We start from the raw sequence: 14,751 nt of genomic DNA on the forward strand, positions 1-14,751 counted from the left end.
GCTGTTTCCTTGTTTCCTTCAAGCCGTCTCCCTGCCTGCCTGTCTGCCTGCCTGCCTACCTGCCTACATATCTCTATCCTGTCTGTCTGTCTCTCATCTCTCTCGCTCACTTATCTATCTATCTATCTATCTATCTATCTATCTATCTACCTACCTATCTACCTCTATCCTGTCTGTCTGTCTCTCATCTTGCTCACTCGCTCGCTTACCTATATCTATCTATCTATCTATCTATCTATCTATCTATCTATCTATCTATCTCTATCCTGTCTGTCTGTCTCTCTATCATCTCGCTCTCTCTCTTTAGCTTATTTATCTGTCTATCTATCTATCTATCTATCTATCTATCTATCTATCTATATCTTATTTTTCCATCCATCCATCTATGTATCTCTGTATCTCTCTCTCTCTATCTCTCTCTCTCTCTCTCTCTCATGGTGTTAGGAACTAAAGCTTCTATCCTAGTGCCTTGGAACATATTTCTCCCATCCAACCAATCAGGCGTTTACAGTAGGGGTTTCCCTCTGACCTTCCTGCCAATCAGCTTAAAACTCTGTTGAGAGAATTGGCATTAGATTTATGGTTGGGGGTAACCATAACATGAGGAACTGAATTAAGGAGTTGAAGAAGCACTGGAAAGGTTGAGAACCACTGTTCTAGATGATAGCAAATGCTGTAAATAAAGGAAATTCGGTTGTCTGCTAATCCTAGATGTGAGGGTTCTAAACTGGGGATCCCCAGACTCTGCCAGTTATCAGCAGAGATGGGTTCCTGCCATCTTGGACCGGTTCTATAGAATCGGTGGCGGGAATCTCCCTCCCCTTCATCGAACTGATAGTGACACAGGCCTGCCATGCCCCCAAACTGGCTCTCTTGGTGGCACCATAGGAGCCACCATCTCTTTTTTTTTGCTTCTGCATGTGCACAGAAACTGGGTTTTTAGCATTGCACATACGCGCCCACACTGCACATCGGGAAGCGAACCGGCAGTGAGGTAAGCCAGAACCTACTCCTGATCAGCCCATGACATTTCAGATTGTTCATTGACCCCCAAACATTTATATGAAAATAATTTAATAAATGCTACATTAATAACAATAAGTGATATCATCTGAATTACTAATTCTCCACCTCACTCATGGTGCACCCCAAAAAATGGGGCTGGCTAGGGTTTGATTCCCAATTTTGCAAATCCAGAGAGTTGGAGTTTTGAAGTAAACTAAAGCTCAAACTATTTCCCCACTGCCCTATGTTGGCACAATCAGTGTCATTATTATTGCCATTATCACAAGCTACTCAGCGGTGGGTTGCTACTGTTACAGCCCGGGTCCATAAAGCGGTGGTGGCCGCAGCCTTCACCCATCCACCCTGGATGATTCTGCAACCCATTACTAAAGCTACTGTATGTCCAAACTGCCAGTGCTGGCTTGTATTTCTTGGGACTTTTGACTAAATCTCCTGCTGATTTGATGTAACGCCTCTACAGTCATTACAATAATAATGTTTAGTTTTCTTAGGTGTATTACTAAAGATACTGCTTGATACTATGCCATATTGCAAAATCAAATTACATAATACCCACAGCTACACCCACTGCAAAGCAGTTTTTCATTTGAGCTTGTGGTGAAACTGTTCAAGTCAACTGCTGCGTTAAACTTTTTAAACTTTTTAAATATAATTTTTAATTGATTTTTATAATAACAGTAAAACATTCACACAACACATAACAGTGTGCTCAATGCTCAGTGCCCACCACCAAACATCATCCATACCCCTCCACCAAAATGGGGGCATATTTTCTATATGCCATTTTAACTTTAGAGCAATATATCTATTTACATATTATAAAGTAATTCTAATTTGTTCTTTATACCTTGGTCTCGAATTCTACTAACCACATGTCCTCTTACCTTGTCCCATCATCTCATCAGTTCCCGCAGATTAGTTTCATTGGCTGAATTCATCCTCTTATCCATAATCTCAAACTGAATATGATCCACCATGTACCAATACCAATTTTGTATTGTCCATTTTGTCACATCCTTCCAGCCTAGGACTATTACCGCCTGAGCGCTTTCTATTGCTGCTTCTTTTATTTCTCTAAATTCTCCCATCGCATTCCATTTGACTAATACCACCATTTCCTTTGTAATTGTCCATTGTATATTTAACATCCTATTAGTGTCCTCTTGCACTTCTTTCCAAAAGTTCTGCACTACTGGGCATTCCCAAATCATATGCATAAACACCTCCTTATCTTGACACCCGTGCCAACAAGTATTCTTAACATTCTGCTGAAAGTATGCAAGTTGAGCAGGTGTGTGATACCACTTACGTAGTATTTTCCTTCTCATTTCCCTAACCCATATATTCTTGATTTTCCTTATATTCTTCACTATATTCTGCATCTCTTGCACATCTGCTTGCGATAAAACTTGAATCCATACGTAGTTTAAGAGATCTTTAAAAAAAAAAGAATGAATAGGGATTTAGCTCACGGAGTACAGGTAATCTTTTGCAGCAGTATTGCAACAGGTTAAATTGAACATAATCAAAGTTTAATATGAACAATTTAAATGTATTTACATGTATTTAAATGTAAATAGAAATAAGTAGTATTTATAATGCAGTTTACAAATATGGGATTGTAAAATGATCCCTTATATAATTTATAGGCGATACTGGAGGTTTTACAAAAATGGGATTTGGTTTGATGTTGTTTCAAGTTGTTACACCAGGTTCCTTAAAATAGTGACCTAGGGTACAAGTAATGGTAAGGTATAGTGTGGCTTGTTTGATTTTTATTTACCATAGTATCAGCTGAGTCATTATGCCTTGTAAATTGTGGCTTATGACTTTCATCAATGTAAAGCCAGCCATTATAGCTCATTGTGTAAACTAGGTTTACTGTATCTGTATTAGATCACTAAAGTGGAGTTTTGTTTTATGTATCTGATGCATTGGTTTTTGGTAATATTATGCCATATTTTTTAATTTTTAAAATGCAGCCCGTCACACAGCCACACCTGGGTTTATGCTAAATTGACAAGTAGGAAAGTATAAAATACCTTGCATTTAATTAAAAAAAGCCAATAAGGCTAACATTCACAGTTTTCAGATTAATACCCTAGAACAGTGAACCTTTTATGGCTGAGGTGCCAAAAGAGTGCATACACACATGGATAGCATGTGCGCAAGTGCCTACACCCATAATGTAATGCCCTTCCCCGTGCTCCCCCCCCCCCCCCCCGTGCATATGCAAGGGTTTCATTGAAGCCTCCAGATATCCTGTAGGCACGTTGAGCTGTTTTTTGCCATCCCCAGGGTTCAGGAAAGCCTCCTAAAGTCTGGAGATGGTGAGTAATGGCCCAATCGGCCAATCGGCAGTTTGGAAACTAACTTCCCATTGGGCCATTTTTTGCTGTCTCCAGATTTCAGGAGGGTTTCCTGAAGCCTGGGGAGAGTGAAAACAGCCAAAAAGAAAGCCCAAAATCAGCTGTTCAGCGTGGGCATTCACGCTGGAGCTGACTGACATAAGGCAATGCCTGGCGTGCCCTTAGAGATGGCTCCGCCTGTACTAGAATAATGTAAATATTCAAAATATTCCTTTGAATCGTTTCTATAAAGAACTTAAGTATTTTATGAAATTTTAATTTAAAACTTAGAATAATTACTAAAAAGGTAATATGTTTGTTCCCTTCCCTCCTACCCAGCTGCTGTTGGATTTTTGGCTATTTCTAGTGTCATCACTATGTCTGCCCCTTTTTTCTTGGGGAAAGTTATTGACGTCGTTTACACAAATCAAGCCAGTGAACTTGCAGAGAACCTATCCACACTCTGTGCCTTATTAACTGGGATGTTTATGCTTGGTGCCGCTGCCAATGGAATACGTGTCTACCTCATGCAGATTTCAGGTAATTGGGTGCAAAATTGCATCATTTTGTGATCTCCTATATTTTATATATCTTTTCTCCCATCCATATATCCTTCCTCTACTCTTCATTGATGTATTCTATTCTCATATCTCTTCTTCTCTCCCTTCCCTGATATTTACTACTACACGTTTACATTCTCCTTAACTTTCAATTTGTATTGGACAAATAAATAAAATAAATAAAATAAAATCTATATGTGCCATTGGTAAATAAGATATTCAAAATGCAGAGCCAGATACAGTAAGAGCTTCTTGCCAGTTGATTTATCAGATCAAGGGTGAGCCATTTGTAACTTGCAAATCACATGTGACCTAGAATGTTTTTTCAGTTATAGAAATTGTTGACAGCCAAAAAAATTATAACATAATTTCTATGGAACAAGCAGAAAAAAACAAGAACAAACTGGGCTTCTCAATTTGAAATGCCCTTCCTGTCACAAAATCATGTCCTATAAATTATTACCAACATGCACAAAACATCTTACCGTATATACTCGAGTATAAGCCGACCCGAGTATAAGCTGAGGCACCATTTTTTGGCACAAAAACTGGGAAAACTTATTGACCCGAGTATAAGCCGAGGTTAGAAAATGCAGTGGTTACTGGTAACTTATAAAAATGGAAACCAATAAAATTACATTAAATGAGACATCAGTAGATTAAATGTTTTAGAATATTTATTTTAAAGAGGGTAAACAATATTTATTTCAAAGTGAGTAAATAAAAGCAATCTGATATTTACAATAAATTAAATAAAATTAAATAAATTAAAAAGTAAAAAAAGTAGTTCAATCAGCAACCAAGCTAAAACCTATGAGTCAAAATCCCTCAAAACAGGATTTTAGAGACTTAATTTTTCTCTCTATAATCCAATGATAAAGTAGAGAGAAGAACAAAACAATATTTTTTCAAATTCAAATTGCACAATAATTTCACAAAATTCTTTTTCCCATCTAAGAATAAAAGATTTTCAGAGACATAAAAATTGCATAACATTCTACCAAACTACCCCAAGCCATGCAGCCAAGTTAATTACTGAGTAAATTTATGTACAGGATTGCATATTAAATCAACTCTTTATTCTGAGTTAAGCCTTACAGATTTCAATAGGACTTACTTACAGGCAACTGCACAGATGGACTGCAGTTTTAAGCATATCTATCAGCAAGTTCCCAAAAAACTGAGACTTATTCTGAGGTAAATCCACACAGAAATAACAATAGATTTAAATCCAAGAGGTAAATATTAATATTATTTTAACACTAAAACTTAATGCTAAGTGAGTACAGAAATGCTAAACATCTTAAGTATTCATGAATCTCTATGGGGTAGAAGAAAGCAGCATAATGTATCTTATTTTTACAATCTACTGGCAGGCTAAAATTAGTACGATTGTATATTGCTTGTACCATAACAAATCTACAGAATGAATCCAACAAAGCCCTTAAAAAGTACTCAATTCCTTTTTCTTTTTCTTCTACCCTTCTTCCTTCTCTCTCTCTCTCTCTCTCTCTGTCTCTCTCTCTGTGTCTCTTGAGAGAGGGGGGGAGGGAGGGGGGAACTTTATCAAAGTTCTATAGAAAGGAGACTTTGAAAAAAAGCAGAGAGAGAACTTACCTCAAAATCTAATCAGGGAATTAGTGCAGTAATTGTACAAGCTGGCAACTTTGCTGGACTGCCCTACCCTTCCCACAGCCGCGTCACTCGGAGCCCCCTTTTACTTCCCTCTTGGAGCTCCTTCCCTTCTCCGGGTCCAGCAAAGTTGCCAGCAAACTGCTCCGACGGCATGCGAGAGGGGAAAAGACGATGGGAAGTCGGGGTGGGTGGGTTCCTCTCTCGCACGCCGTCGGAGCAGTTTGCTGGCAACTTTGCTGGACCCGGAGAAGGGAAGGAGCTCCAAGAGGGAAGTAAAAGGGGGCTTCGAGTGACGCAGCGGTGGGAAGGGTAGGGCAGCTGCCTTCCCCGGGTCCAGCAAAGTTGCCAGCCAACTGCTCCAACGGCGTGCGAGAGAGGACCCCCCCCCCGACTTCCCATCGTCTTTTCCCCTCTCGCACGCCATCGGAGCAGTTTGCTGGCAACTTTGCTGGACCCGGAGAAGGGAAGGAGCTCCAAGAAGGGAAGTAAAAGGGGGCTCCGAGTGACGCGGCGGTGGGAAGGGTAGGGCAGCTGCTTTCCCCGGGTCCAGCAAAGTTGCCAGCAAACTGCTCCGACGGCGTGCGAGAGGGGAAAAGACGATGGGAAGTCGGGGTGGGTGGGTTCCTCTCTCGCACGCCATCGGAGCAGTTTGCTGGCAACTTTGCTGGACCCGGAGAAGGGAAGGAGCTCCAAGAAGGGAAGTAAAAGGGGGCTCCGAGTGGCGCGGCGGTGGGAAGGGTAGGGCAGCTGCCTTCCCCGGGTCCAGCAAAGTTGCCAGCCAACTGCTCCAACGGCGTGCGAGAGAGGGAACCCCCCCCCCCCCGACTTCCCATCGTCTTTTCCCCTCTCGCACGCCATCGGAGCAGTTTGCTGGCAACTTTGCTGGACCCGGAGAAGGGAAGGAGCTCCAAGAAGGGAAGTAAAAGGGGGCTCCGAGTGACGCGGCGGTGGGAAGGGTAGGGCAGCTGCTTTCCCCGGGTCCAGCAAAGTTGCCAGCCAACTGCTCCAACGGCGTGCGAGAGAGGGACCCCCCCCCCCCGACTTCCCATCGTCTTTTCCCCTCTCGCACGCCATCGGAGCAGTTTGCTGGCAACTTTGCTGGACCCGGAGAAGGGAAGGAGCTCCAAGAAGGGAAGTAAAAGGGGGCTCCGAGTGACGCGGCGGTGGGAAGGGTAGGGCAGCTGCTTTCCCCGGGTCCAGCAAAGTTGCCAGCCAACTGCTCCAACGGCGTGCGAGAGAGGACCCCCCCCCCCCGACTTCCCATCGTCTTTTCCCCTCTCGCACGCCATCGGAGCAGTTTGCTGGCAACTTTGCTGGACCCGGAGAAGGGAAGGAGCTCCAAGAGGGAAGTAAAAGGGGGCTCCGAGTGACGCGGCGGTGGGAAGGTTAGGGCAGCTGCCTTCCCCGGGTCCAGCAAAGTTGCCAGCCAACTGCTCCGACGGCGTGCGAGAGGGGAAAAGACGATGGGAAGTCGGGGGGGGGGGATTCCTGCTTCATGAGTCTCCCCCCACCTCACCGGCTTCCCATCGTCTTTTCCGTTCTTGCAGTTGGCTGGCATGTTTGCTAGAGCCGGGGAGAGGAGGCAACTGCCCCACTCTTGCCACAGCCGCTTCGGTTGGAGTGCCCTTTGCCGCCGCACTTTGCCCTTTCCCACACTCGCCCAAGCCAGCAATGTCTGCCGGGCTCCCGCGGTGCGCCCTCTTGTGGTGACCCGGCGCCCTCTTGTGGTGACCCGAGTATAAGCCGAGGTCGGGTTTTTCAGCCCATTTTTGGGGCTGAAAAACTCGGCTTATACTCGAGTATATACGGTATTTCTTTTTAACCCAGTATTTCATATATGCATATAGCTCTCTCCTTTTCTGCTTTTCTGTGCAACGCATTTCTTATTTATAGAATATTTGAACTGTGGAATCCTTAATGCTTTTTGAGCTTGGTTGTTTAATTATCAAACTAGGTAGCATCTATCACTGATGTTGTTACCTAGTTTGGAAATGAAATGTCTGTAAAAAAACCACCAAGCTCAGATAGCAACAAGGACCCAACAACACATTTATTTCGTAGTGTTGATAAATAGGATCTAGTTACAGTATAACAGTAACTATTGTTTTGTTGATTACAAGATTGTAAGTGATCATAGTATGGACATAGAATGAAATTATAGTTGGAACATTACAATTACAGTGATCCCTTGAGTTTCGCGATCTCGATCTTCGCTAAACGCTATATCGCGATTTTAAAAAAAAAATTAATTAAAAAAAAACCACTTCCGGGTTTGGCTTCGGGAGTCAGCTGGGAAGCGGCGCGGCTGTTTTAAAAGGTCGCAGCCGGCCTGGGGGGCTCCCCAGCACCCCCCCGAACCCCCAACCCGGGTTCGGGGGGGTGCTGGGAAGCCCCCCAGGCTGGCTGCAACCTTTTAAAACAGCTGCGCCGCTTCCCAGCTGAGTCCTGAAGCCAAACGCCAAAGGCGAACTTCCGTGTTTGGCTTCAGGACTCAGCTGGGAAGCGGCGCGGCTGTTTTAAAAGGTCGCAGCCGGCCTGGGGGGCTTCCCAGCACCCCCCCAAACCCCCAACCTGGGTCTTCCCGGCTGCCCACGCAAAGGGGAAACCCCGGCTCCTCGCTGATGCCCGCCACTCGCCCCGCCCGCCAGCAAGAGGGGGAAGACCCAGGGAAGGTTCCTTCGGCCGCCCAGCAGCTGATCTGCTCGGTAGCGCAGCAGCAGCGAGGAGCCGAATCGGGGTTTCCCCTTTGCGTGGGCGTCGGGGAACGCAAACTCCACCATCTACGCATGCGCGGCCATAGAAAAAAGGGCGCACATGTGCAGATGGTGTTTTTACTTCCGCAACCCTACATCGCGAAAAATCGATTATCGCGAGGGGTCTTGGAACGGAACCCTCGCGATAAAAGAGGGATCACTGTAATACATTTTACATAATGTAAAATAAGGAGCTTTTTATACTAAAAGTACTAATAACCATCTCAATACAGTTAATAGGCAAGAATTCATTTATTTTAAATCTGTTTCACAGGGGTCCATGAAAAAGAAGCATTTTTGTTGCTTTTTAAATTGTGAGTGGTCTGATTTCAAACATAAGCCTGGTGACAGGCTTATCTACAGAACTGGAATTGATGAAAGAAAATATCTTCATCATGATGTGGCTATTTTAGTAGTAGTAGTAGAGTCAAATGGCCTTAGGTGGAGAATTGGTCAAACACAAAGGGATGTGATCCAACAGCAGGTCTTTGAAATAATCAGCTCTGCCCATTTGAAAGTTCATTGAATTTTATTCCTAGGTTGCTTACGGCTGGAGAGATCTGCAACAAGTAGTCTTGAAATTCAAAGCAAGCAACAGGAAAGGAAGGGATAAGATGATCAAGGTAGAATGCAATAATCTTATCCATATTTGGTTTCAGACAGTTGGAGCACATCCAATGTGAAATCCTGCTTAGGCAGGTGAAAAAAGATGCTCGCATAGTATCACCCACAGTTGGGACAGGTAAATATAGATGAGACAGGGGAAGGACATCAGAATATAAATGCTAGAGCTTGGATTATCACAAATAACTTTGATGAATGCTCATAATGCTAAGGTTTTTTTTAAAAGTATTAAAATCCTGTCTATAAATTGTCATATTTCTTGTCTGTTTTAGGGCAAAGAATTGTGAACCGTCTCAGAGCAACAGTATTTTCTTCTCTCTTGAAGCAAGAAGTAGCTTTTTTTGACAAAACCAGCACTGGGGAGCTGATTAATCGCTTGTCTTCGGACACAGCTCTCTTGGGCCGTTCGGTCACTGAAAACCTTTCGGATGGGTTAAGAGCTGCAGGACAGGCTTCAGCTGCTATCGGGATGATGGTATGTCTGTGTTTCAGCAGTGGGTTGCTCCTGGTTCGGACCAGTTCTTGGAACCGGTAGTGCTGGTGGTAGGAGGCTTCACCCACCCGCACGCAAACCAGTTGTGAAATATTTTACAGCCCATCACTGATGTGTTTGCATTGTTCTCTTTCCATTTTTGCAGATCCTTTGGTATAACATTGTTTCTCCACTCCCACCGTCCATCTTCATAGATTTACTGTAATTAGAATAGAAGATAAATTAAATAACTAGATCTGCACATTGCATTAAGAAGCTATTTTAGCAATGCTTTGTTGAAAAATATCGACTAGTGTGGTGATTAGGTCTTTCTTTTTTTCAGTCACATCTACCTTGTAGTGATAGTGCTAGGGAATTAGGGAATGCATGTCTCATTCATACTATAATCCACAGAGAAAGATATATAAATACTACAACTAAATATCAGTTTGCCATAAATCATGATTTACCAACTACAGTGACATTGTTCAACCAAAGACAATGGGGTTTAAATTCATACCTTGAACTAGATGGTCATATAGTGCAAATAATAGAATTATATTTAATTACATGTTAGGAAAGAAAAGGTAACTCAATGGACAGAAGTTGCAGCATTCAACCTATACCACAGATTAATAGTTTCATAATAAAGAAAAATCATGCAATTGCAGCTTCCCATCAATAGCACTATAATAGACAAATGTTAAATTACATATGAATATCTAGAGTCTTTTTGACTCCAAGTGTCCTTTTTATTTTATTTTATTTTTCTTCCTAGAGTTTTCCCACAACTGATTTTTTAAATCAACCAAGTGTTGCTTCATTAGTTGCAACAAGAATTGACTGACTAGTTCATTGCCCAAGTTTGAAGTTATGAGGTGAGAGAGAGAGAGAGAGAGACTGGCCTGAAGTCACCCAACTGGCTTTCATGCCTAAGGCAAGACTAGAATTCAGATTTTCTAGCCTGGTACCTTAACTTTACTAGACTAACCTGCTCTCTCTAAATGTGCTTTTTATATTTAGCAATAAAAAGACGGCCAAGTGCTTTGCTTTATATGAACCATGGTGGAGAGATCACAAGATATAAAAAGAAAGGCTTTAAAAAAACTTTTATATCACAAGATATAAAAAGAAAACCTTTAAAAAAACTTTTATATCACAAGATATAAAAAGAAAAGCTTTAAAAAAAACCTAATCATTTTATCATGTTAGTCTCTTTTCCTTCTACTTTAAGTCGTGATGCAGTTGTATCCTGTAGCATGGATGAGATTGTATTACAAGAGCGACTAGAGCTGAAGTTGATAGCTGTGTCCTATATACAGCGGTGGGCTACGAGCCGGAACGCTAAATTGCGCTCTCCGCCACGGCTCATACGTTCTTGCGGGACCAGCGCGATTTTGCTGCTGCACCTGTGGAGGAAGCAAAATCGCACAGGGAACCACAGGTACGACCATGTTTCAGCATGCGCAGAAGCAAAAAAACCTCACCGAAACACGGGCGCACCTGCGGTTTTGTGCATGGTTTTGCTTCCTCCACAGGTGCAGCAGCAAAATCGCGCTGGTCCCGCAAGAACTTAACAGCCGTGGCGGCGAGCAAAATTTAACATTCCGGCTCGTAGCCCATCGCTGCCTATATAATAGCTATTATTGCTCATAATAGTTATGGCATAACTTCAAATAAATAATTCACAATTATTGAACTTAACTATGGCATTTAATTCAACTAGTACGTGAGATTTTTTTTTAAAGTGCAAATAAAATTGAAAGGAAACAGCCCAACTTTACATATGGATAATAATTTACTCACTTAATAATCACAACTGAGTATGGAATTAGGTAAGTTGTGGTCATTAAGCAGGTCACCTGGTTTGATTTTACCACCGTTTTTATGACGGTTGTAAAGCAGTTGATTGTGATCGTTCAGCAAACGGTCATCAAGTGAACTACAAGGTCGTTAAGCAAATTCATTCTCCTGCATGGGTGTTTTTTGTTGCTGCATACAGTGGTCCCTCGTTTATTGATTTGATTTGATTTGATTTGATTTGATTTGATTTGATTTGATTTGATTTGATTTGATTTGATTTGATTTGATTTGATTTGATTTGATTTGTATGCCGCCCCTCTCTCCAGAGACTCGGGGCGTCTAACAGCATTAATAACCATTATTGTGGGTGTTACATTCCAGGACCACCGTTGATAAAGAAAAATCCGTGAAGTAGGGACGCTATATTTATTTAAGTATTTATACACTATTTTAAGGCTTTATAAATCCTCCCCCACACTTTTACACTACATAAATCTTTCTGATTCCCTTAATAACCATTCCCACACTGTTCTGTGCAGGTACACTTATTGTAAAATGTTTTGAATTCCTAAACCTATGTGATGAAACAATGCTCCACCTGAAATGGCCGAGTGTAGGAGCAAACTCAGAGATGGGGAAGCTGCTCACAGACAAAAAGTAAACAACGGGCTATTGTACTGAGCCAATCAGGCCCTGGGATACAAAGCAGCACTCTCTGGTTGGTCACTTCTCCATCAATCAACCAATCGTGTGTTGTTTACAATCTCATGTAGGCAAGTAGCGTCTCAGATCGAGTTCCGCAGAAAACCCACGAAGGAGCAAAAATCTGTGATATATTTTTTCCATTAATATTTATAAAAACCCGCGATGCACCAAGTCCACAAAAGATGAACCACAAAGTGGCGAGGGATTACTGTATTGGCAAAAAAACCACCACAAACTAATGAAAACATTGCAAATTGTTGTTTGAGGGGTATGCGCGCAGCAGCAATAACTTCAAGGACAGGTCTTAAGTAACTCTTTTTAAATTTGTCACAACTTAAAACAGTCTCTAAGTGAGTGGTAGCTAAGAGAGGAGGACTACCTATACATGTGACCCTTGCTTACCAACCACGCATTGAGCAACAATTTGAACTTGTGACATTGCTAAATGAGTGGTATTTATAACTGATCTTCCATCATGGCAGCATCCTCTTAGCCACGTGATCACAATCTCCACATTTGACTCCGGGATTATTTATTTAGTTATTTATTTAATTTGACTTCTATACCACCCAATCCCGAGGGACTCAGGGCGGCTTACAACAATATAAAATTTCTTTATAAAGTTACAAATAACAATAAGAAGTCAAGAAAAAAATATAATTCTAAAACCCTAATTTAAAACTCATAACAAAGCAAGTCGCAACACACATACATACCATTCACGTAGTCATGTTCATATATAGGGTCAGGTTGGTGTTAATTTATTGACGGCATAGTGAGGTCTTTGTGGCCTTACGGAAAGCCAGCAGAGTGGAGCAGTGCGGACATTGGGTGGGAGTTGATTCCAAAGAGCTGGGGCAGCAACAGAGAAGGCTCTGCCCCAAGGTCCCGCCAGCCTACATTGCTTGGCTGATGGGACCTGGAGGAGGCCAACTCTGTGTGCTCTAATTGGTTTCTGGGAGGTATGTGGCAGGAAGTTATAAAATTTCATTGTCATAGGTTCACCATTTCCAACCTTCTTTGCCAGCTTCCTATAGGTAAAATCCATGGGGATGCTGGCAGGAGGTCACAAAAGATGACCTTGTGACATCCCCTCTTAACAACAGTCCAGGTTTGCTTAGTGACAGCTTCTAGAAGCAACCAAAATCCTGGTCCCCATTGCTGTTGTTAATAGAAGAGTAGTTGAAGCAATTGATTTAGCAATCTAGCAAAGCCTCTGTAAAATGCATTTAAAAATTAATCAAAAATTCATTGCTTTTTTGCTTCTAGTTTTTTGTGTCTCCCAAACTTGCTACATTCGTCTTGACTGTCGTGCCATCCCTGGCTGTCATAGCTGTGATATACGGAACGTATTTACGAAAACTGGCTAGAATGACACAGGATTCCCTTGCGGAAGCTACACAGGTATTTTCTCAGTTGTTCAAATGAGAATGTTGACAGATAGTGCTTGAAGTGCTCTGGACTTTTCTCTTTTCATTCACATTCCCCACAAGTACCTAACTGAGATTTGATTGATGTCATTTTCACGTAGCTATCCTTGTAATACCCCAATTTGAAGTATTCTTTTTCGTACAATCACATCTCAAAACTATCCTACAGCTTAAGATGCTTGAAGAATTTCTTTTTTGGGGATTGTTCTTTGGGAAGTTCATTGTGAATTGATCCAATCTAATTAACACAACGATTCAAATTAGGCTATCCTAATTTTGCCTTTCTCTTTCTTATAGTATGTTGCCAAATATAGTTAGAAATGCATAGTCTTAGAATTTAAAAGTGTCTTTTAATTTGGGCTGATTAAAAAGAAATAGTTCATTATGGAAGTAGTTTTAATATAGGTTTGTGAATGGACATTAAAAAATTGGCAGCCTGGAAAAAGGGTAATTCATTCTTCCCTGGCCTTATATGTTATATTACATGGTTATAAATGCATCTAGGCCCATGATGGTGAACCTATGGCATGTGTGCACAGGTGGCACGCAGAGCCTTCTCTGCTGGCACACCAGTCGTTGCCCCAGCCCAGCATGCATACTTGCCTCCCGCCAGCTAGTTGGTGTTTGGGTCAATGCAGTACATGCATGGGCGGTGGGGCGCATGTATGCGCAGTGGAGTTGGGCTGGGGCAATGACTGGTGTGCCAGCAGAAAAGAGGTAGTGCTTGCATTGCATTTCGGGGTTTGTACGCGTGTGTGTATGGCCCCTGCACCCCATTTTGGGCCTGGAAGGCCTCTTGGAAGCCAAAAAAGGGCGAGAGGGTAGGGAGGGCATTTGGGGGCTGCGCGAGCACACTTTGGGCTCTTGGCACAAAAAAGGTTACCATCATGGATCTAACCATAATCATAACAATAGAGCTGAAAGGGGCCTTGGAGGTCTTCTAGTCCAACCCCCCGCTTAGGCAGGAAACCATACACTACTCCAGACAGATGGTTATCCAATATCTTTTTAAAAGCTTCCACTGTTGGAGCATTCATAACTTCTGGAGGCAAGCTGTTCCACTGATTAATTGTTCTAACTCTTAGGAAATTTCTCCTTAGTTCTATCTAGGCTAAGTAGGCTATGTAAATAGCATAGCAGAAAAGATCCACTGTTAGTTTAATAACAACATGCAGTGAGAGCAATCTAGGAAGGCTTATGGGAAATGTGTTAATTCTTACATCTTGCTTACTACAGTTAGCAGAAGAAAGGATTGGAAATTTAAGAACAGTTCGAGCTTTTGGGCATGAGTTAACTGAAATGGAAAAATATGACAACAAGATTCAGTATGTGCTACAATTGGCCAAAAAGGAAGCAATAGCTCGAGCAGGATTCTTTGGAGCAGTAAGTATATGA

The 14,751-nt window shown here is 42.2% G+C and overlaps 1 protein-coding gene across 3 annotated transcripts in view; it reads left to right on the forward strand.

Annotated features, from left to right (window-relative positions):
- ABCB10 (ATP binding cassette subfamily B member 10) overlaps positions 1-14,751 on the forward strand; it is a 34,255-nt gene that overhangs the window by 1,083 nt on the left and 18,421 nt on the right. For 2 of the 3 annotated variants that reach the window (XM_070733950.1, XM_070733951.1), the window contains exons 2-5: positions 3,714-3,914; positions 9,219-9,421; positions 13,196-13,330; positions 14,593-14,739. In XM_070733950.1, the coding sequence (XP_070590051.1) occupies positions 3,714-3,914; positions 9,219-9,421; positions 13,196-13,330; positions 14,593-14,739 (686 nt within the window). Of the gene's footprint in view, positions 1-3,713; positions 3,915-8,982; positions 9,065-9,218; positions 9,422-13,195; positions 13,331-14,592; positions 14,740-14,751 lie in introns of those variants that run through there. The other variant, XM_070733952.1, reaches the window with a different exon arrangement.

This window comes from Erythrolamprus reginae, chromosome 1 (genome assembly GCF_031021105.1).
Source record: "Erythrolamprus reginae isolate rEryReg1 chromosome 1, rEryReg1.hap1, whole genome shotgun sequence".
Classification (NCBI taxonomy): domain Eukaryota; kingdom Metazoa; phylum Chordata; class Lepidosauria; order Squamata; family Dipsadidae; genus Erythrolamprus; species Erythrolamprus reginae.